Source organism: Microtus oregoni, unplaced genomic scaffold (genome assembly GCF_018167655.1).
Source record: "Microtus oregoni isolate MIOR12 unplaced genomic scaffold, Mior012 000046F_ref0000063, whole genome shotgun sequence".
Lineage (NCBI taxonomy): Eukaryota > Metazoa > Chordata > Mammalia > Rodentia > Cricetidae > Microtus > Microtus oregoni.
This window is the reverse complement of record NW_024543220.1, coordinates 17,509,604-17,530,289: the sequence shown is the minus strand read 5'-3', so window position 1 is coordinate 17,530,289 and position 20,686 is coordinate 17,509,604. Positions and strand designations below refer to the sequence as shown.

Below are 20,686 nucleotides of genomic sequence, written 5' to 3'. Positions count from 1 at the left end.
CTTGGTTGAGGTTGAACATTTCTTAACATTCTCTCCTATTTCCTAATTCCCCATTGCTCTACTTCCAGAGAATGTTTCTCACAAGATGTTCTAACCTTGCATAATGGTCTCCCTGTCGGCCATCATGGCTTTGCTGACTGGAGAACTCTCTCTATTACTCTATGAATGATCCTTCTTATTTGAGGAGGAGGAGCTAGATAGCCCAGGCTATCCTTGAACTCCAAGCTGGCCTTTATTTGTACCCTCCTGCCTCAGTTTCTCAGGGATAGGATCAGGCCTTGGATAGCACCTGATCTGGTTCCCTAGAGACTGGCTGGATCAGGGAGGACCAGGCCCATTCACAGGGGACTCAGGGACTACACCACGCTCCATGGGAGTCTGGAGAGGGCAGGTTATCTTGTGAACATGTGGAAAGACCTTCTGATCTGCTCTTGCCCAATGTGACCATCTGCTTGACTGCAGGAACATCCCAGATCCCCATCTATCACCACACATTGTCCATAGTGACCCTGACCTGCATTCCTACCTGAACCTGTCTCCACGCTTCTGGCTCAAGATTTGGTTAAGAGTCACCTGAAACCTGGGCTCTGCAATATCAGTGCAGAGCCTAGTGGGCTCCAGGCTCTGTTTAGAGGCAGGCAGGCATGGGGACTGAGGAAGGCTCTGTCTGCACATGACGGAAGCTGTGCCTGCCACCAGTGACATAAGGGAGACTTTGACCTTGCCCTGCAATGTGGGCAACCTTTGAGACTGGCTAAGTTTGGTTTGGTTCTCACCTGGTCTTCCATTTTGCCCTCGGAAATTCCAAGCATGGTTATCAGAACCAGTGGTAAAGATGACTTGTGCCTTGGAGAAGCATCTCTGGGGGCAAGGAGAGGAGGAGGGGTGGGTGGGGGGCTTAGCAGAAGAGCTAGGGGGTAGGGGCAGGCTGGAGGTGGCACATGAGCAGAGATGGTTGTTCCAGAGAAGTGGTAGTAGGGATAAAGAGAAGCTAAATACATGTAAGACATGTAGGAGGATTCTCCAGGGGTCAGGGATGCATAAGAACCCCACAAGGGACAGCAGGGCCCTGGAGGCCTGTCACTCAAATACGGCTGCTCTCTCCACTGCCTTCCAGGCACCACCTCCAGGCCCTCTGGAGAAGAATGAGTCTCTAGGTAGTGATGAGAACAAGAGAGTGAGGACTGACTGCCACCTCCTCACAGAGGGGATGCTCAGGGCATTCACCAAGCAGAGGTGTGTTGAGGATGTCCAGCACACATGGGGTTCCAGGCTCAGGCTCAGGCTGGTAGGCATTGACTGGCCCATATACATCTAAAAAAAACACTGGCCACAGGCCTGTTAGTCTTTCTTTAAAATTATGCTTTTAACTGGGTAGTGGTGGCTCACACCTTTAATCCCAGCACTAGGGAGGCAGAGGCAGGCGAATCTCTGTGAGTTCAGCTTGGACTGGCTTCATAGCTACCGGGAAACTCTCAAAAAACCAAAATAATAATAATAATGATGATGTTGATAATCATAATCATGATTTTAGAGTTGGAACATGGTTCTGCAGTTAAGAGCACTGCCTGCTCTCACAGAGAACTTGGGGTCAGTTCCCAGCACCCACATGGTGGCTCCCAACCAACCACCTGGAACTCCAGTTCCAGGGGATTAGACACTTCTGAATTCCAAGAGCACCAGGCATGAATGCAGTCCACAGACAGACAGACATGCAGGCAAAACACTCATGCATATAAAATAGTAATTTTTTAAATTTTAAAACCATTTTTGTTTGTTTGTTTGTTTTAAGACACGGTTTCTCTGGATATCCCTACTTATCTTGGAACTCGCTTTGGCTTTGGAGACCAGGTTGACCTCAAATTCAGAAATCACCCTACCTCTGCCTCCTGAGTGCTGGATTAAGGGCGTGGCATATGCCACCACCTCCCAGTTTACACATACATTTTTATGAGTTTAGTTTTTCACGCCTTAGTTAGGGTTCCTATGCCTGTGATAAAACACCATGACTAAAAGCCAACTGGGGAGAAAAGGGTTTGTTTCATCTTGCAGGACACACTCATTGAAAAAGCCAGGGCAGGAACTCAAGCAGAAACCTGGAGGCAGAGGCCATGAGGAGTGCTGCTTACCAGCTTGCTACAACCTGGGACCACCTGCCCAGGGCTGCCACCACCCGCAGTGTGCTGGGCCCTTCTACATCAATCATTAGTCAAGAAAATGCCCCCGCAGACTTGTCCACAGGTAGATCTGGCAGGAGCATTTTCTCAACTGATGTTCCCACTTCCCCAAATGACTCTAGCTTATGGCAAGTTAACAAAAAAACATCCAGAACACAGGGGAAATACATAACATATCAATAAATAAAATACTAAAAATCACCAACGTATTTCAGTTCCTGTCTATTTTCCCTACCAACTCATGCTTCTTTTGTTTTTAGTATCTGGATAATGCTGCAACCTACGCCCCCTGGTGGTGCTGTGCCCTCACTGCTAGCGCTGCAGCCCCACAGAGTGAGTCGACCTTGAACGCTGTCTTTTCCCCACCCTACCCCACCCCCACTCCAGGCAAAGATAAGGCGCTTATTTCGTGACTTTGCCCTACAGTTGCTTCTTTGGTAGTGAGGTCAAGGGTGGCTCTCAGCTGGGCTGAATTACCCACACTCGGGGAAGCGGCAACTCTGCCACCCTGGGCTCAGAGCTTGGGAAACTTGGACATGTGTAGGAAAGCAACAGGTGGGAATCAGGTGTCTGAGTACAGGAGTCCTGGACCCAGCTCTCCCTAAAGTGCCTATTATTTTAGGGGTCCTCACATCGCTGACAATTCACAGAAGCTGAGACTCCTTCCAAACAGCCTAAGACAGGATCTGAGCACTGCGGTCACAAGGGAGAGGCGCTGGCCCGCAGCGCTTTTTACCCAGAGATAATTCTGTGCCAGGCCCAAGCCCCACGGTGCAGCCTGTGAGGGCATGACTTCCAGAAGCGCTAGCTTCACCAAGGCCAGGTTGGCTCAACATCCTCTAGATTTCTTTCATCTGTTTCCCCGTGACCCTCATCAGTACTTGGGGTCCCGGAATCTCAGGGGGGACAAGAATTGCTCAGAGCTTTTACTTCCCAGTTCCGGAGAGGCTAACACTGAGCCAGCTTAGTGTAGGTAGGGCTTGGTGCCCCATCACACACACACACACACTCAGAGAAAGAGACAAAGACAGAAACACAGAGAGAGATTATCAGACTCCAGGATGAGGACCCTTCAAATTGATTCTTGCTAAAGCAGGATTCTTGCTAAAAACTAGTTGGGCAGTGATGGTATATGCCTTTAGTCCTAGCACTTGGGAGGCTGAGGCAGGTGAATCTACTTGAGTTTGAGGCCAGCCTGGTCTACAAAGCAAGTTCCAGGACACCCAGGGCTACACAGGGAAACCTTCTCTCTAAAAAATAAACTAGACTTAGTGGAAGAGGGACAGAAGCCAGGGCTGAGGCAAAATCCAGATCCAGAGCCTGACTGGCGTTTGGGAAAATCTGTGCCCTAAAGGAATGTGTGAAAATCCTAATCTTGACATAGTTACATACAGAGGCAATAGAAAACCAAGTCTTTGTTATTTTGTTGCTTATTTCTGATACACTGTCTCCAGTAGCCAAAACTGACATTGAACAGGGATCCTTCTGCTTCTACCTCCCAAGTGTTAGAGTATAGGCCTGAATCTTTACCCAGTTTAGAGATGAAAGCTTTTTTAAAAAAAATTTTATTTTGGGGGCTGGAGAGATGGTTCAGAGGTTAAGAGCATTGCCTGCTCTTCCAAAGGTCCTGAGTTCAATTCACAACCATCTGTAATGGGGTCTGGTGCCCTCTTCTGGCCTGCAGGCATACACACAGACAGAATATTGTATACATAATAAATAAATAATTTTAAAAAGAGGCAATCTAAAACTTTAAAATTTTTTTTCTGTGCATTGGTATTTTGCCTGCATGTATGTCTGAGTGAGGGTCTTGGATGTTGAGAGTTACAGACAGTTGTGAGCTCCTGTGTGGGTGCTGGGAACTGAACCTGAGTCTTCTGGAAGAACACCCAGTGTTCTCAACTGCTGAGCCATCTCTCCAGCCCCATAGATGAAAGCCTGTTAAACGCTTTACAGCTTAACATATGAACAAAAAATCTGCACACATTGTCATTAACAGCAATCTTACATGATACATTAACTAGTTGTTTTTTAATGTCTTAAGTCCCTCTGCCACCTCAGCTCTCAGAACATGACAGGCTACCCTGCTTCACAGTGACTGTACAAAACACATTGACTTAACAGCTCAGTTAACTCCTAGTCCAGAGCTTTGCATGAGGAAAAAGAAAATCCTACCCTGACGTACTGACAAAAGGACAGAAAGTGAGTCTACAGACGGCAGGAGCTATGTGACTAAGAACACCTTGTCAGCCACCAGTGAAGAAATGGAGCGGGCTCAGTAGGTACGAGCACCTGCTGCTCTGGCACAGGACTCAGGCTATGTCCCCAGCACCCCCATCTGTGCTCCCAAACATCTGTAACTTCAGTTCTGTGGATCGGATGCCCTCTTCTGACCTCTGTGGGCACCAAACGTGCGTGTGCTTTGCAGACACATATACACACATGCAGGCAAAACACTCCTACACATAAAATAAAATCAATGCATCTAAAAACATTTTAAAAAGAAATCTGACTCGGGCTGGCAGTGGTGCTGCATGCCTTTAATCCCAGCACTCGGGAGCCAGAGGCAGGTGGATCTCTGAGTTCGAGGCCAGTCTGGTCTACATAGCGAGTTCTAGGACAGGCTCCAAAGTTACACAATAAACCTTGTCCCAAAAAACCAAAAAGAAAAAAAAATCTGATTCAGGCTAGAGAGATAGCTCAGTGGTTGGGTTGTTCAATTCTCAGCACCCACATGACAGCTCACAACTGTCTGTAATTCCAGTTCCAAGGGATCTGACATCTTTATACCAATGCACATAAAATAAAGTCAAATAAAATATTTTTTAAAAAGAAATATGACTCTAGATTGGTCCCATGAGCACACAGTTAAACCCATGTCAGTCCAGCTAACAAGTGGCGGCTGGAAGCCTCAGATTCTTGTGGAAGTCTGGCTACCCCTACAGCCTGTCTCGGAGGGCAGTAAGAGATTAAGCAGTGAAGGCTAACAGATGACGAAGTTCAGTCTCTCCTGGACTGAGCTCCATTTATGACCTAACCCATGCAAAACACAGTATGTATAAAATTAAAGCACAGATAGTAAGAGCAAGACTCAGGACTCCCAGGCTAGCCTCCTTAGCCCAGCAAAGGTAGCTGTTTCTCTGGGTGGCCACCAGGTGGCATTGAGGTCATGGACAAGAAGGCTCTCAATGGTTCCAGTCTATCGCCCTTCACTTGACAGTCTGGCGTGTGGCAGCAGGCCAGCATTCCTATCAGGCTCAACCTAGGAGCTAGCCTGGGGCTCAGGGCTGCTTTCTGTAAATTCTGTCTGTCTGTCTGAGTCTGCCAACTGTTCTTCTTAAAGATGGCCTCCTTCTGAAACTGGAGGGTCCCAGGGATGTAGAACTTGATTTGCTGCTCCCAAGACCAGCTGGCTGCACTACTTCAGTCTGTTGGGAGTCTTGGAATGGCAGCCTGGTGCCCTCAGAGATAGAACTCCTCCCATCTAATTGGCTCCGTCCCCCATTAGAACATTTGCCTGTCCCTACAGCAACTGCACTAAGGACATTTGTGAATCAGAACATTGCCATATTATTGCTTTAGTTTTCCTCTATATCTAGCAATCTTTGTGTTAACTTTGGCCCTCATTTTATCTTCTTCACCCATGCTTGTCTGGGCTGAACATCTAGAATGGACTTTGCGTGTCCGGGAGCGATAAAAAACTCGTAGGTTTGAGGTCAGTGGCTAAGTACTCATTCACTCACCCATGTCCTCAGGCCTCCTTCTGTTGGCTCTGTGTGTCTAAGGATCCATCTTGAAGGGGTTGGCGGCAGGCCATCGTGGTGAAAGCCATGGCAATGATAATGCGGGCTCGGTCTTTAGTAGAATAGGAGACTAGGCCCCATGGCGCTGCTGGTAACCTCAGCGTTTATGAGGCCAAGGCAAGAGGATAGAGAGCTACCGGCTAACCTGGGCTACATAGTAAGACCCTGTCTCCAGCAATATCAACAACAAACGGAGATCCAGATACACACACACACACACACACACACACACACACACACACACACACACGAGAGCAGGAAGGAGATATCACTAGTAAGCCATGGGAAGTAGCCACCAGCCTATAACCTAGGTCTCTTTGCAGCCACCAGGGGCAGCAGAGCGCACGTGTGTCATGTAAGCCCTGATCAGCTTGCTCATCAGTCCCATTACCCTCAGGGGAAAGAAGACTTAACTGCTCTACAGCCTGAAACAGCTCTCAGCACCAGCTGCTTCTCTCACAAACCCGCCTGCTGCTCTCTCAGTTAAGTTTGGGACGATCCTGGGCAGTCCTCCTTTGGGTTCAGGATGAATGAGACAAAACACCACAGACAGACAAGAACAAGAGATGCCTCAATAAACCCACGGGCTGCCCAGGAGATGAGTCAAAGAACGTGGGGTGAAGGCTCCAGGGACTGAAATCTGCCCCACCTAGAGGCAGAAAGACATGCTTCATTACTTTTGAAATAGCCGCTAAAAGCCAGGCATGGTGGTACACACCTTTAATCCCAGCACTCAGGAGGCAGAGGCAGGTGGATCTCTGTGAGTTCGAAGCCAGCCTGGTCTTCAGAGTGAGTACCAGGACAGCCAGGGCAACACGGAGAAACACTGTCTCTAAACAACACATCAAAAAGTCAGACTCAGTGACAAAGTGGAGCAGGCATAGCGGGGGTATTGGAGGGCTGGTGACATGCAGGAAGTCCAAGAGGACAGAGGGGGTGGCCGGAGACTGTCCTGCTGCACTTCCCTCCTCACATAAGTCAAAACAGAAGCATTTGTTTCCTCAAAGAGCCTGTCTATGGGTGACTCATGGGGTCAGGACCCGAGCTCAGGTCCCAGGTAGGGGCGAGCTAAAGAAAACGGGAAAGGGCTCGATCTCATGGAGGTCCACAGTCTCTGTAAAAGCAGGTGGACCTGGACTGAGGTCCTTCTTGGACCTGTCCAGAGAGGCATTCTGGTGATGCTGGGCTCTTGATGGTCCTCCAGGATTCCCAAGCTGAGACACAGAGTACCAGTGCTGCCCTACGAAGAGAGCCAGTTCACGGCTGGGAAGGGCTGGAGTTGGTCCCTCCCTCTACTTTTGGGAGGGGTCATCCAAAGAGAACTCTATGGAACCATGTCATGATCATGGTGGTATCTGGGATTCCCTGGGCAGCTTCTTGGCAAATCTCGGCCCCCACCCCCACCCCCCACTCTAGGGCTTTAGCTCTACATTTTGTCTGTGACCTCCCCCACCAGAACATCTTACAAGGACAGCAGCTGTGTGCTGCCTTACCACCTTCTGGGGGACCCCCTCCCCCGCCATGGTAAACAGGGACAAGTGTTCACATACAAGCACACAGGCACACACACACACACACCCTCAGGCAGAGCCCTGCTCCATGTGTGCAAGTTTTCCAATATGTAGTTCTGAACTAACATGTCTCAACCCTTCCTTACAACACTCACCTTCCACACGGAGAAGTCAAGACACTCAGTGGCCACACTGAGTTCAAGTGCAGCCTGGATGTGGTGACACACACTTTTAAACCCAGCACTTGGGAGGCAAAGGCGGGCCGGTCTCTGTGGGTTTGAGGACAGCCTGGTCTACAGAGTGAGAAGTTCAAGTGCATCCATGGAACTGAGACCCCCGTACGCCCCGTGCTATTCCTTGCCTCTGACCCTACATGGTACAGACAGCTGCTCGGTAACAACGGTGTGGACAACAGTCAGATGCTGGCTGTCCTAGGGGTTCCTTCATGCTCATCTGTAGCCTTCAGGAATGCTGAGCTGCACTCACCACAGTGCCCAGGGCTAAGCGTCTTGGTCATCACCTCTAGCTATTGTTCCCTAGGGACTATTTCAGGGCACACATAGGAACACATGGCCATGGGTCTTAGCTAAGGACACTGGCCTAGGTCTGAATTCCATTCCTGGTGAGGTCTGCAGCCACCATCTGGCATTCAGGACATTTCAGTATGCCACAGTGTTCCCATGCGGGCATCTGAGGGCTCTGTCTGGAGATGAGGGCAGGATAAGCTGAAGACTGGACTTAGTCGCACACTTGGTAAGGGGCTGACAGTCTAGACTGTCAACTCCTTCCACCCTGGCATGGTGCCAAACCCTAGGAGTATGGATACCCCAAAACAAACACCCAACACAGAGCACCTCAAAGCCCATAGAAGTGACTTTAATTTCAGGACAGGGCAGTCTTGTCTCCCCACAAGGACCAGGACCATCTGCAAGCTGAGTAGTGACAGCTGGAACCCGCCAGCCCTTGGTCCTAACCAATCCAGCCACGGGGCTGATGGAGCATGTCCTCTCAGAACAGAGTGGCTGCAGGCGTAAGGCCACTCTGCCTCATCTGGTGATGTGGGATGGGGGCTGGTACTATGCTGTCCATCCTCCCGGGCCACCTGAGGTCAGGAGGAGAAGGGCGGTGTCTCGGCCAGCGGGCGTGACATGCTTTGGATGGCCCACTGCAGGATGCCATCGAAGGAGTGCTGGAAGAGAGTGGCATAGAAGTCCAGACGGCTGGACCTCCTCGGAGCTGGTGCCCACTCTGCCATACCAATGGAATTGTGACCATCCTGACATGAGGGTGTCGCCCACTCTGACCCTCTAATTCAAGGTGGGGGACTGAGACCGCAGGTCCCACAGGACATGCCAGTAAAGGGAGGTCTTCATCTAGTGCTTTCTAGAGCAAGATGTAATCCCTGGGTTTGGCCATCCGGCTGTCCCTTGTGGCTTTCTTTGCTAGGTCCTTCCTCTCTGCTCAGGAGTCGGGCATCCTATCAGGACTAGGAAGTCACGGCGGGGAGGTCCTCATTTTTCAAATGCCAACCATGCCGGGTCACCCATCTCTCTCTTGCGCTTCCACGGATCTGCCTATGCACGGCCCACTGCATAGGACATACCCCAGCCTCATGGCCAGGTGAGCCTCCCAAAGTGCCAGTGGACACTGAGGAGGGCAAGTGGACCCCCCTGGGATGTGGGAATGACAAGGGAGCTTGTGCCCTTACAGTAGAGGAAGTCCTGAAAAGTTCTGGCTTCTCAGTTATCCTAGTAACTTCACCCTCTCCTTTCAGTTTTTTAGAAGAAATTAATTCCTTCTGTCTCTAAATGTGTGCATGTGTGCATGCACAGGTGCCTAAGGAGGCCAGAGGCATCAGATCCCCTGGATTATAAACAGCTATAAGCCGTCTGACATGGCTGCTGGGAATCAGACTTGGTCCTCTGCAGGATTAACACACACTCTTAACCAAGGAGCCATTTCTCCAGCCCCTCAGGTCTTTGAGACAGGATTTCATCATGTAGCCCAGATAAGCATCTGCCTCACAATCTTCCCACGTCTGCCTCCCAAGTGCTGGGAATCAAAGACCTGGGCCACCACACCTGGCCTGACCTGTCCATCTTATGGCGCAGAAACCTGAGTTGGGAGAGGTCCCTGAAAGACCACAGCTGCTCTCCCTCAGGAGTCAAGGGTTTAGGCCCTCCTGATTCTGAGGGCCTGTGGACAATAGGAGGACTCTCAGGTGCGGGGCTCTTGAAGGAGGAGGGAGGCTACAGGTAGGAGGAAGACAGCTTATCTCCCACAGGGCTCTGCACCCTGGGGCTCCTGCACAGAAGCAGTGATGCGCTGTTCTGGGAAGAGCAGCTGTGGGGTGGGGCTCAGCCCAGGCCAGGTGACACATTACCTCATTCAGGAGGGACTCCAGATCGTCCCTTTGCAGAACAGGCTCATGACCAGCAGAGTCGTCTCCCACCTAGAACCAAAGAGTTAACAGTCAGCTCAACCTAGCAGCAGCTGGAGGTCTGGAAACAGGACTCCAGCTTGCAGAAGCAGCATCCTGTACCCCACCACAGAACAAACTGACCCTGAGATCCTCAGGCTGGAGGTGCAGACAGGGTGGGGGCAATCCACCTGTCCTATATACTGCCTGTGGCCTTCAGGGAAAAAGAGGGGGACTGTTTCTTTTCAGCCAAGGTCCCCCAAGAGAGACTCAGTGACCAAGACCCAGCCAGTGTCTCCCTTTGCCTGTGCCCAACTCTCACAGGTCACATGAGCTGTACTTAGACCTGTGCCCCTGGCCTTGGTGACACAGCTCCTATCAGGCACTCACAGTGAAGCCAGTGGAATGGCCCAACTGCCCAATCCTCTTCCTGGTTCTGGAAGTGACTTTCACTCGTCCATCTTCTCTGCTCGTGTCTAGATTCTAGAGCAGTGGTTCTTGACCTTCCTAATGCTGCGACCGTTTAACACAGTTCCTCATTTGTGGTGACCCCAACCATAAAATTACTTTCCTTGCTACTTCATAACTATAACTTTGCTACTGTTATGAATCATAAGAGTTTGGTATCATAAGAGCCAATGCTCTTGGACCTCCACTTGCTTGTTTTTTTATTTACTTACTTAGCTTTGTTGAGTTTTGTTTAGAAAGGGTTTCACAGCTGGGTGGTGGTAACACATGCATTTAATCCCAGCACTGGATTAAATTAAAAAACTCTGGAGGCAGAGGCAGGCGGACCTCGTCAGTTCAAGGCCAGCCTGGTTTACAAGAGCTAGTTAGTTCCAGGACAAGCACCAAAGCTTCACAGAGAAACTCTGTCTTGAACCAAACAAAAAAAAAAAAAAAAAAGGTTTCACTGTGTAGTCCTGGCTGACCTGGAACTCACTATGTATGCCAGGGGCTGGACTCGAACTTACTCCTGGGTGCTTGGGATTAAAGTTCTGCCCCACCACACCCAGTCTTTCCCTTTTAAATAGATTCAACTTATCAAAATATTGTCTGTAGAAACACGTTTTATAAAAGTAATGGGGTTTGGCAGGGTGATGGTGGTGCACGCCTTTAATTCCAGCACTTGGGAGGCAGAGACAGGTGGATCTCTGTAAATTCGCAATCAACCTGGGCCAGAGTGAGTTCTAGGACAGCCAGAGCTGCTACACAGAGAAACCCTGTCTGGAAGTAATGGAGAGCTGGGTGTGGTGATGCACACCTTTGATCCTATCACTAGTCTGAGAGAGAGAGAGAGAGAGAGAGAGAGAGAGAGAGAGAGAGAGAGAAGCCTGGTCTGTACAGTGAGTTCCAAGACAGCCAGAGATCTGTAGTGATACCCTGCTTCGAAAAGACAAAAACAAAACAAATAACAAAAAAAGCAATGGGGCACAAGGTTAGTGGGTTTGGCTTTGAATTCTCCCCCATGCCATAGGATCCCACGGCAACTGGCCACACACTGACCTTGGCAAGTCCAGGGGCTGGGCGTGCAGAAGTGGGCGCTGCCTCTCCTGGTGTGGGAGTCATCGAGTCTGAAGAGCAGGATTTGCAGCGAGGGTTCGTCCTAGAGGAGTGGGGAAAGTTTGTTTGGGCCCGAGAATCTTTGGGGTGAGTGGGATGTTGGCTACTCTCCCGCCCACGCCACCTCACTCACCCTGGTCGGGCTACGGCCATCGGGAAGTGGCAGCGCCAGTGGAAGGCGGCTGCACAGTGCGCGCACCGCAGCGTGTCTGCACCGTCCCCGCACACACCGCACCGTGCACCTGGTGCAGGACCCTGCAGAGAGTGTGGTAGGGCAACGTGGACCACAACCCAAGGTCTATGTCATGCTCATCAAATGCCCCACCAACCTGGGTCAACCCGGAAACCTCGTGTGAGCCGGACTGTAAGTTCTTATGCCTTGGCGTTCTGAGAAGGCAGAGGTGACCACGCTAGGGTCATCCATCCAGCCCTGCTCCCACCAGCTGTCCATCCAACTCCAGAGGAGCTTGCTGTAGGGAATGTGACTGCTGGAAGTAGGCAGGGCTTTGGGGATTCTGGGACTGACAAGGGGGGTCAGCCTTTGACATCCTGCCTCACCAAGTGTATTGGAGACTGTGGACCACCAGACCCTGCATTTCCTGTAAACAACTTGTTTTCCTCTGCTCTGAGCACGAGACCCTGATGCCAGGGGAGTGGTTTCTGGTGGCTTGCAGCTGAAAGATCCCGAGAGCTGGGGCGTGGCCAGAGCTGCCCCTGAACACAATAAAGGGGGCATCCTTGTTTCAAGGATGACCCATGTTTCTGTCTGTCTCTGTGTGTTTGTGTGTGTAAATCTCCAGGCCCTTGCCAGAGACTCACAAACTGTCTCGTAGTACAGGCGCCATACTACAGACATAGTACCGTAGTACATGCAGTAGGACGGACACTACACAAGTGTATTTATTGGGGTGGGGGTGGGGGTGGAGATGTATTGTCCAGATAACCAAGCTAGGCATTTCTTTCTTTCCTTCCTTCCTTCCTTCCTCCCTCCCTCCCTCCCTCCCTCCCTCCCTTCCTCCCTTCCTTCTCTACTAGTTAATTCACTATTTGTGGGTGTGCATGTGGAGATCAGAGCGTGTCTCTCCTTCCACCATGTGCGTCCTGGGGTTCCAACTCAGATCCTCAGGCTTGGCAGCAAACCATTTAACCTGCTGTGCCATCTAGAAGGCCCAGCTGGATTTCTGGAACATCAGAGTTGAGTGGCAGGGCTGAGAGCTATGCAGGAGTCCCTCTAGGAGATCTCATAGCCCCTGTGGCTCCTGGTATTACCCCCTTCCCTTTGTCAAACACATTTCTCCTGGCAGAGTCCTCCCCTGACCCCTGGAATGCCTTCTAATTCCTAACCCCTAGGGATCTGCCAGCCCTGTGGTTCCAGAGCTCCCAGAAGACAGCACCCAAGCCCCAGAGCTCCCCTCATTCACCTGCTGCCCCTCAGTCCCAGCAATCAGCAGAGGGCGTAGTGCTGAAGGCTCCAGCAGAGGCAGGGGGGCTGCAGAAGGTGGGGCCAGCAGGTTCACGTATGTGATGGCAGCATCTGAGCTGGCTGGGTGCTCCCTGGACAAGCCCCTGGTCCCCTCTGAAGCTGGCCTCAGTCCCAGGAGGATCTGGAATTCAAGGGTCAGCACTCAGGGGCCACAGGACACCACTCAGCACCACCTGGGAGTCAGGACTGGGCTGTTGTGGTGGGATTGAGGTTGGAAAGGCTTGGGGGTGGGCTGGAGATCTAGCTCAGGGGTTAAGAGAGGGACCTAGGTTCAATTCCCAACATCCACATTGCAGCTCACATTGTCTGTATACCCTCACACAGACATACATGCATGCATAACTGCAATGCAAATAAAATAAATCTAAAAAAGAAAAAGAAAAGAAGGGTTGGGTGTGTAGCTCCATGGCTCTCAGCAAACGCTTTCATCATGTTAGACCTGGGCGACAGTGGCCTCAGCCTGGCAGAGCAAACTGGGTTTCTAACAGGATGTGGGGTGTAATACGACAGAAAGCTACCCAGGCTTTTGGAGAATTTTAGGAATGGTGAGGGTGGTACCCTGTGTTAGGCTCACAGAGCAGGAGGAATGGGGCCAGTGTGAGGACAAACTCCCCAGGGCCCTCAACCCAGCAGGGGATTCACCAGAAAGGTTGCTCAGGCTGGAATAGAGCAGGGCACAGCAGCCAGGGCAAGCAGAACTCACAGGAAAAGCCAGGAGGTAGAACTGTAGAGGGGGTGACCTATTATAGGCATACCGGGGTCTCTGCAGGTGGCTCCATGGGCCTGGTCTCCTCAGGCTGGGACAGGCTCTTCTGGACTCTGCCCTGGAGGCAGCAGGAGCACCTCCAGAGGCCACTGTGCACAAGGCCACCAGTCACAGGCATGCAGGACAAGGCAGAGAACATAGACTCTTTCCCCACCCCTCCAGAACTGCATGGTGGGGACGGCTCGAGGACCCCCATGTCACCATGCTCATTCACAGATGGGAAACCACACCCAGAAATGGTAAGTCAGTTACCACAAGGGAAGTTCAGTAGGATGTGGGTTATTGGCCCCTGGAAAGTGGTCCTGGCCAGAGTCTGTACCTAGACTGTTTCTCTTAATCCTTAAGAATTCCGCATGCTCAGCAACTCTCAGGGCCGTGCCTGTAGGCCTACAGTTGTAGGCTGTCCCTTGGCTACACTGTTTTCATCCTCAGAGCATCATGGTCCCTCAGGGATAGGGGAGGGGCAGCAAGGACAGGAGGGGAAGGGCTCTGGTGGAAGGGGACCAGAGAGTTAAGGAGAAACAAGGGCAGAGCCAAGGCTAGACCCCCACAGACTACTGCACTCCCCAGAACAAAGGCCTGTGCAGTCAGTGATGGGGTGGAGAGTGTGGCTTTGTGGCTTCTGTGTTTCCCCAATTTTACTTGGGAGATTTAGGGGGGCCTTGGGAAAAGGCCTGTGCCCAAGGGAATTTGGGCTAAGAACCTAGGGTAAAAAAGTGTAATACGGGCACCTTTGCTTTGGGGGCATCGTGCTATGGTTGCCTTTAGGCCTCTTGGCCTGAGTGAGCCATGATGCAGGAAGGGGAGGAAGGTGGCATGGGAGAAAAAAATCCTACCATGCCCCATAAGCTGGTGCCCTGCAGCACGGCTCTTACTGCAGGACCCTGACTATCCATCTGTGGGGCTGGGGGCTGCTAGGCTTCTTCAAGGCCAGCAGGTAAGGCCAGCGATGGATCAGGGTGGCCAGCGCACAAGCAGCAAGCCTCAACGGGGCGCTCTGCTCACCTGGGGATCTCCTGCAGAGGTGGGCACAGGCAAGCCAGGTGGAAGGCCCGGGGACAGCCATCACAGCAGATGAGCTCACCTCCATCGTGGCACACGGCGCACTCGTCCTCGTTCTTCTGGCCAGACAAGAGGGGCCACACAGACCCAAAAGGGAGCATGGTGCCTGCCTCAGAGACCTCCCCCTGATTCCCTCCCTGTTCGCTTGCTGGCCCCTGCTTGACCTCTGTGCTGCCCATTGTCTTTACAGTACTAGTTCTTGAACAAACCTAGGGTGCGTTCCTCTCAGCAAGGGGTGCTGGGTACCAGGCAGTCCCTAGGTGGATCTCAGGACAGCAGGTGGATGGGCCTGTGGGGTTTCCTGTCAGCCCTGGGTACCTCCTGTCACTTCCCTATCCCCCACCTTATGCTTTTGTCAGGAAAGAGGAAATTGTGAGTCTGGATACCACCTCCTCAAGAAGCTCCCAGATGCCAGGCTGCCCAGTGACCATCACAGTCATGGAAGGAAATACTTCCACAGGCCCAACAACCAAGGTACTTTTGTGGAGCAGGACCAAACTGGACTCTTCAACCTCTGATGTCCAGGACCAGCAGAGTGCCTGGCTCTGAGGAGATGGGACCTATACCTGATGATGGTGGGCACAGCCAGGCAACGATGCTGGGGGGAGAGAGTGAGGTCGATGCCCCCAGGGAGCCCTCCTGCTCTGGCTTTAGCAGCATTCTCTACCCCAACCCCAGCTAAGATGCTTTGTGTTGTCTAGAGTGAATGTATGGCCGGGTGGTGGCGCATACCTTTAATCCCAGCACTCGGGAGGCAGAGGCAGGCGCATCTCTGTGAATTCGAGGCCAGCCTGATCTACAAGAGCTAGTTCCAGGACAGGCTCCAAAGCTATAGAGAAATCCTGTCTTGAAAACCAAATAAACAAATAGAAATTGTAGAGTAAATGATGTATTTTTAAAAATATATCTAGTTTTTGTTTTTGTTTGTTTGTTTGCTTTGTATACGAGACAGGGTTTCTCTGTATAGTTAGTCCTGGCTGTCCTGGAACTCATTTTGTTGACCAGGCTGACCTCAGACTCAGAGATCCACCTGCCTCTGCCTCCTGAGCGCTGGGATTACAGGTGTGCCTCACTATCGCCCGGCTGAATGTGTGATCTGAGCTCACTTGCTCTGACTAACTTGCAGTTTCTCAGTATGTATCCTCAGAAAGAACACTTCTAAGAAAGAGCAGAGGGGGAGGGAAGAGAAGGAGAGAGGAGGGAAGGAGGAACCCCTCATGGGTAGGAACTCAAGCCTCTGTGTTCCAGGCAGCCAAATGCCCAGGACAAGGGACGGAAGATCTAGTTGAACACCGGTGGGGAAGTCAGGATCCCCTGTTCTTGGGGCTTACCTGGTGAACCTGGGGCTCACTGGGAAGGGCCGGAAGGGCAGGAACCCCACACTGCTGGCCTATTCTCTGCTCATCTCTACCCTATGAGAGATACAGGGTGATAGTGAGGTAGCCAGAGCAAGGGAAGATGCATGTGGTCACCAGGACTAGATGCCTCTGGGAAGCAAATCCCAACCCCTAGGAAGAACTCCTGGCTATTTTATGGGGGACAGGAGGCTATCCAAGGTCTAGCTCCCCAAAGATGGACATATTGGGTAATGCTTACAGGGGTAGTGGCCTGGGTTCCCTTGCCTCGGACCACCGGCTTTAGGCTGCCACCACCACGGGTCTTGTTCTTTGCATTGCCACTGGGGTCTTCAAACTTGCTTGGAGTGTAAAACTCGCCCCCAACTTGGATGCACTTCTTGGAGCCTCCTGGGAGGAGTGGCAAATGGCCTAAGTTCACACTAGGGGTCTGGCAGAACCTGAAGCCCGCCATTCCTCCCCACCTCCTAACCACAGCCAAGTCTGAGGCCTGGGTTCTGGGTCCAGCAAGGGATTTGCTGCTGGAATTTACTAAGATAAATAGTGTGCACTCACAAGCTCAGAATAGGGCCCTATTTGAAACAGCAGCTTCGGAGATACAATAGGTTAAGATGATGTCATACTAGACCCTAAATCCAATTTTCTAACAAGGAAAGATGAAAGCAGAGAGACACACACTCAGATTGGAGAGGCATAGCCACAGCTCAGAACGAGTATCACAACAGCATAGGAGCTAAAGACAGGGAAGAGACCCTCCAAAGCCCCCAGTGGGATGGGTCCCTGGCCACCCACACCTTGACTTTGGAAGCTGTTGTTATAAGCCTGGGAATTTTTGTTATAATAGCCCCAGGATAGTCAGACAAGATTCTTGGGGCTGGTCTGATGGGGACAGACCAAGGCCGGCATCAGCTCCCAGGCCATCCTGGTTGTCCATAGCATCCAAGTCCGGTGTCCGGGACAGAGGAGATGCTGTGGAGCAGTAACTGCAATGGTGAGTGACTCTGTCCCCAGCTCTGTCCTGTCCAGATGACATGCATGGCCGTATAAGGTGACCTGCTAGCCTACCCATAGGTAGGCAATTGTGGAAAGAGTCTGGATAGATACTAAGGGGACTGGAATACGTGTCTGAGGCAAGGACGTGACGGGCTGTCCTCAGTGGGCAATGCGAGCACGTGGAGGAACTGTCTGAGGATAACTATGACTCAGCAGCACCCACCAATGAGGAGGTGGGCGTTCTGTGCCTGAATGTGCCTGACAGAAGGCCTCCCGGTGTAGGGGACTTCAGCAGCGTGGCCTGTACTCCAAAGCCAGCACGGGGGCACACTGGCTGCCTTGTCCTCACCCTCGGCCGCTGCTGTTGCTCTACAGCCACCTCCTGAGCACCTGGGTCTCCCTGGCAGCCAGCTCCCTGTTGTGGGAGTTCATTCCGCCAATAACTTTGGGGTACCAGCCTTAGCCTGTGACTGCTGTCTCTCTCCTTTTAAGAGATCATAACTACAGACAAGAAGCCACGCCCTAAGGCCGGTACCCCAAAGCTATTGACGGAATGACAGCTCCCCATGCATTTACCTGCCTCAAACACCTGCTGGATGAGGATTCCTTCCACGGCCCCTCGGGTTCCTGGGACATCCCCAGAGGACACAGTCACAGCTCTCTGGACGGAAGCCGACATGGCCTGAATTCCTGGGGAAGGTACGACACACGGGGATGCACACATGCATGCATAAGCAGGGCGTGTGGGACCGCAGTGTTTGCAGAGTTGAGTGCAATGGTAGATTAGTAAGTGTCTCACGATGTGAACCTGCGTTGTGCCAGGGCACAGGGTTCCTAGGCCAACTTGGGGGGTGAGGACCAGGAAGCACGGGTCTATGGGATCCCTGGGATCTGTGTGGGGTTGATGGTATAGCAAGGATGGGCCCAGCTGTGGAACAGGAATAGTTTTGTCATGGCTGTTTCTGGACTGGCCGGAAGGTTGGGAACAATAAAATGGACAGATTTGGGGGGAGACACTGAGGACAATGTGTATGGGTTGACCCAAGGAGTGGTGTGCACCCAAGGGGAGTCCCCATTTTTTTCTGGCTTGGCCAGCCAGCTGAGGCCAATATGGGATCAGATCTTGGCCAACCTCCACACTCAGCCCCTCTCTCTCTTGGTCTTACTCACCGTTGCCCAGCGGGAGGCGCTGTGACTCCAAGTTGCCCTCTGGCTTCTTAGGGGGCTTGGTCTTTGGGTGGGAGCCTGTGAAGGGGAGGTGGATACAGCCTGGAGGTATCCTCTTTTTCTGGGCTGGGGTGGTGCTGGTGGGTCCAGGGTCTCAAGTGAGATGGGGGAGAGCACCTGGGAGGGTCAGATCAAGGGTTCCCTAACTCCCTTCAGCGGTAGAGGCTGTTTCCTTTCTCAGCGGAAACGAAATCAAAACCACCTGCCTGCCTCACTACCCAGGAACTCAGTCTGCAGAACAGGAAGAAGCTGCGAGACTGTGAGCCTCCTCCAGTGCTCAGAGGTGACTGCGGCTCTAGCAGGCTGGCCCTGGGCAGCATCAGTGGGACAGAAGAGAGGGCCCTGCAACCCTGGCTAGTTCCTCTCCCTGAGTACCTGGGCTGGAGGAGCTCTTTGGGGTCAGGGTTGCTGGTGGGGTTGCCCGAGGTTCCTCTAACGCCTTTCTCTTGGTGGGGGGCCTGGGTGGCAGTACAGAGACCTTGGGACCAGCAAGGGGCTTCCTCCCCTTCCGGGGCTGATTCAGGTCCACATCTGCAGCAGGAACAAGGGTCCCTGTCTTAAAACCTTTTCCTCAGGGCGGGATCTAGGACAGGACACTCTTGAGGAAGGTGAGTCAGGCCTTTGCCCTTTGCCTCTTAGGATCTGTACCAGTTCTAGCAACTCCCTGAAAGCACGTAAAACGTACACCCGTAGTCTCCATGCTACCCTATAGGCTTAGATGGCAGGCACCATCGTCAGCACAGGCCCACCTTTTGGAAAGCAGTCCAGGATGGTGTGCAGGCGGCTGTACCGTTCCAGATTGTAGTCCTTAAAGAGAACCTTCCAGAAGTCCAGGATGGTCCCACTATCCTGGGTCAGGAGCCAGGATAGCAGGGCATGGAAGGCCTGTGGGCAGCCTTCCTTCTCCTTCAGCCGGAGTGTCTCCTGAAGTGACAGCATCAGGCTACCCATGCACACCCTACCTCCAATTCCTGCCACCTCCTTTGGAAGGGAGGCCTGCCCATTCCTGCCAATCCCTGGATTCTGGGGAGTCGGGGTGCACAGGATGTGAGGTTAGGGGTCTCACCTGAAGCTTGTCCAGGACAGGTCTTGTGAGGGGGGCTGAGGCTGGTGTGTGTGTGGGGGAGGGGGTATAGCATGGATGTTGGCAGAGGTTGAGAAAGGATCTAGGGAAGGGGAGTCGGGAAACAGAGAAGCGCGGCGGGGGCGGGGGTGCAGGAGCCCACCTGGAACTTGTCCTCTGGAACCACGTCGTGGTCAGCCAGAGCGTGCAGCAGCGGAAACGCGTTGTCTACCGCCACCGCGATCTCGGTGCGGTGCAGTTTCAGCAGGCGGCGCAGTATCCCATCTCCGCCCGCCATCGTTTCGACGCAGACTGTGTGTCAGCGCCCCCTTCTGGCATGTGCGCTCTTGCGTACCTTGGGTGTCCTGGTACTATTTCAGGAGGCACCTGTGAGTATATATACCTACTCCCCAGCTGGGGAAAGGCGACGCTTGGCTTGCTTCACCGCTCTGTAATACTTTCAACCAGAAAAGAGCAGAGGCTGCTGTTCACCCCTGGAGCCAATCAGGGCCCGGTTTCTGCAGGCTGGGGACAGAGACTGTCCTACAGCTGGGTTCAGGAGTCCCTACAGAACTGGTATTCATTTCCTATGGAATCTAGGGTAGCTGTCTGGGCTAGGGGAAGAGCTCAAGATTTGGGTAGAGGAAACAAGGTTTCCCCTACAGTCTCCCTACAAAGGGTCCTGTTTATGGGTAAAAAACAGGACGGGCTGGGAAGATTGCTCAGTGGACAATTTGTCTACCTGGCAAACTTGAGGACCTGAGTTATTCCATTGCTGGGGAGGCAGAAACAGGAGCCTTGGTAACTAGCACTCACTGCCCAGATAACTGAGCTGAGTGGATAAGCTCCAGGTTCCACAACAGAACTTGCCTCAAAAACTTATATGGAGAGTAATTGAGGAAAACAGCCTATGCCTATGCTTACCTCTTCTAGCTCCATACACATGAACATGTGCAAGCACAGACACACACACACACACATGCACGCACGCACGCACACACACAAATGCAATGAATTAAAAAAGAAGGGGCCTGGAGAGATGGCTCAGCGCTTAAGAGCACTTGTTGCACTTACAGGGGATCCGAGTTTGGTTCTCAGTATGCACATGATGGCTCACACTCTGTTAGTAACTCCAGTTCCAGAAGTTCCGACGCCCTCTTTTGGCTTCTACTGGCATTGCAAGCAAGACACTCATACACATAGGATAACTGGGGGAGGGAGGTGACACTGGACACAAGGCCAAACAGTGCTTCTAGCCACACCC

The 20,686-nt window shown here is 52.2% G+C and overlaps 1 protein-coding gene across 8 annotated transcripts; it reads right to left on the bottom strand.

The window, feature by feature from the left end:
- Nucleotides 1-8,599: 8,599 nt before the first annotated feature.
- Nucleotides 8,600-19,720, bottom strand: Aire (autoimmune regulator). 8 transcript variants are annotated; one of them, XM_041634940.1, is made up of 14 exons: nt 19,586-19,720; nt 19,109-19,283; nt 18,735-18,890; nt 18,303-18,377; nt 17,709-17,822; nt 16,381-16,529; nt 16,116-16,196; nt 14,728-14,843; nt 13,712-13,811; nt 12,895-13,077; nt 11,607-11,728; nt 11,417-11,516; nt 9,875-9,943; nt 8,600-8,680 (listed from the first exon to the last, which is right to left on the bottom strand). In XM_041634940.1, exons 1-14 carry the CDS (start codon nt 19,718-19,720, stop codon nt 8,600-8,602), a joined length of 1,656 nt encoding a protein of 551 aa, XP_041490874.1. The 8 variants fall into 8 exon arrangements, with proteins under 8 accessions (XP_041490874.1, XP_041490875.1, XP_041490876.1 ...); XM_041634941.1 differs by having other exon boundaries at nt 14,728-14,840; XM_041634942.1 differs by having other exon boundaries at nt 16,393-16,529.
- Nucleotides 19,721-20,686: the final 966 nt, after the last annotated feature.

What these genes read in the sequence shown, in the direction of transcription:
- Aire (XM_041634940.1), bottom strand. Translation starts at nt 19,720, where the DNA reads ATGGCGGGCGGAGATGGGATACTGCGCCGCCTGCTGAAACTGCACCGC. An exon ending in TTCCAGAGGACAAGTTCCAG is followed by an intron (nt 19,284 to 19,585) that starts GTGGGCTCCTGC and finishes CTGTCACTTCAG; the next exon opens with GAGACACTCCGGCTGAAGGA. An exon ending in AGCCACCTGCAGAGACCCCG is followed by an intron (nt 13,078 to 13,711) that starts GTATGCCTATAA and finishes CTTGAATTCCAG; the next exon opens with ATCCTCCTGGGACTGAGGCC.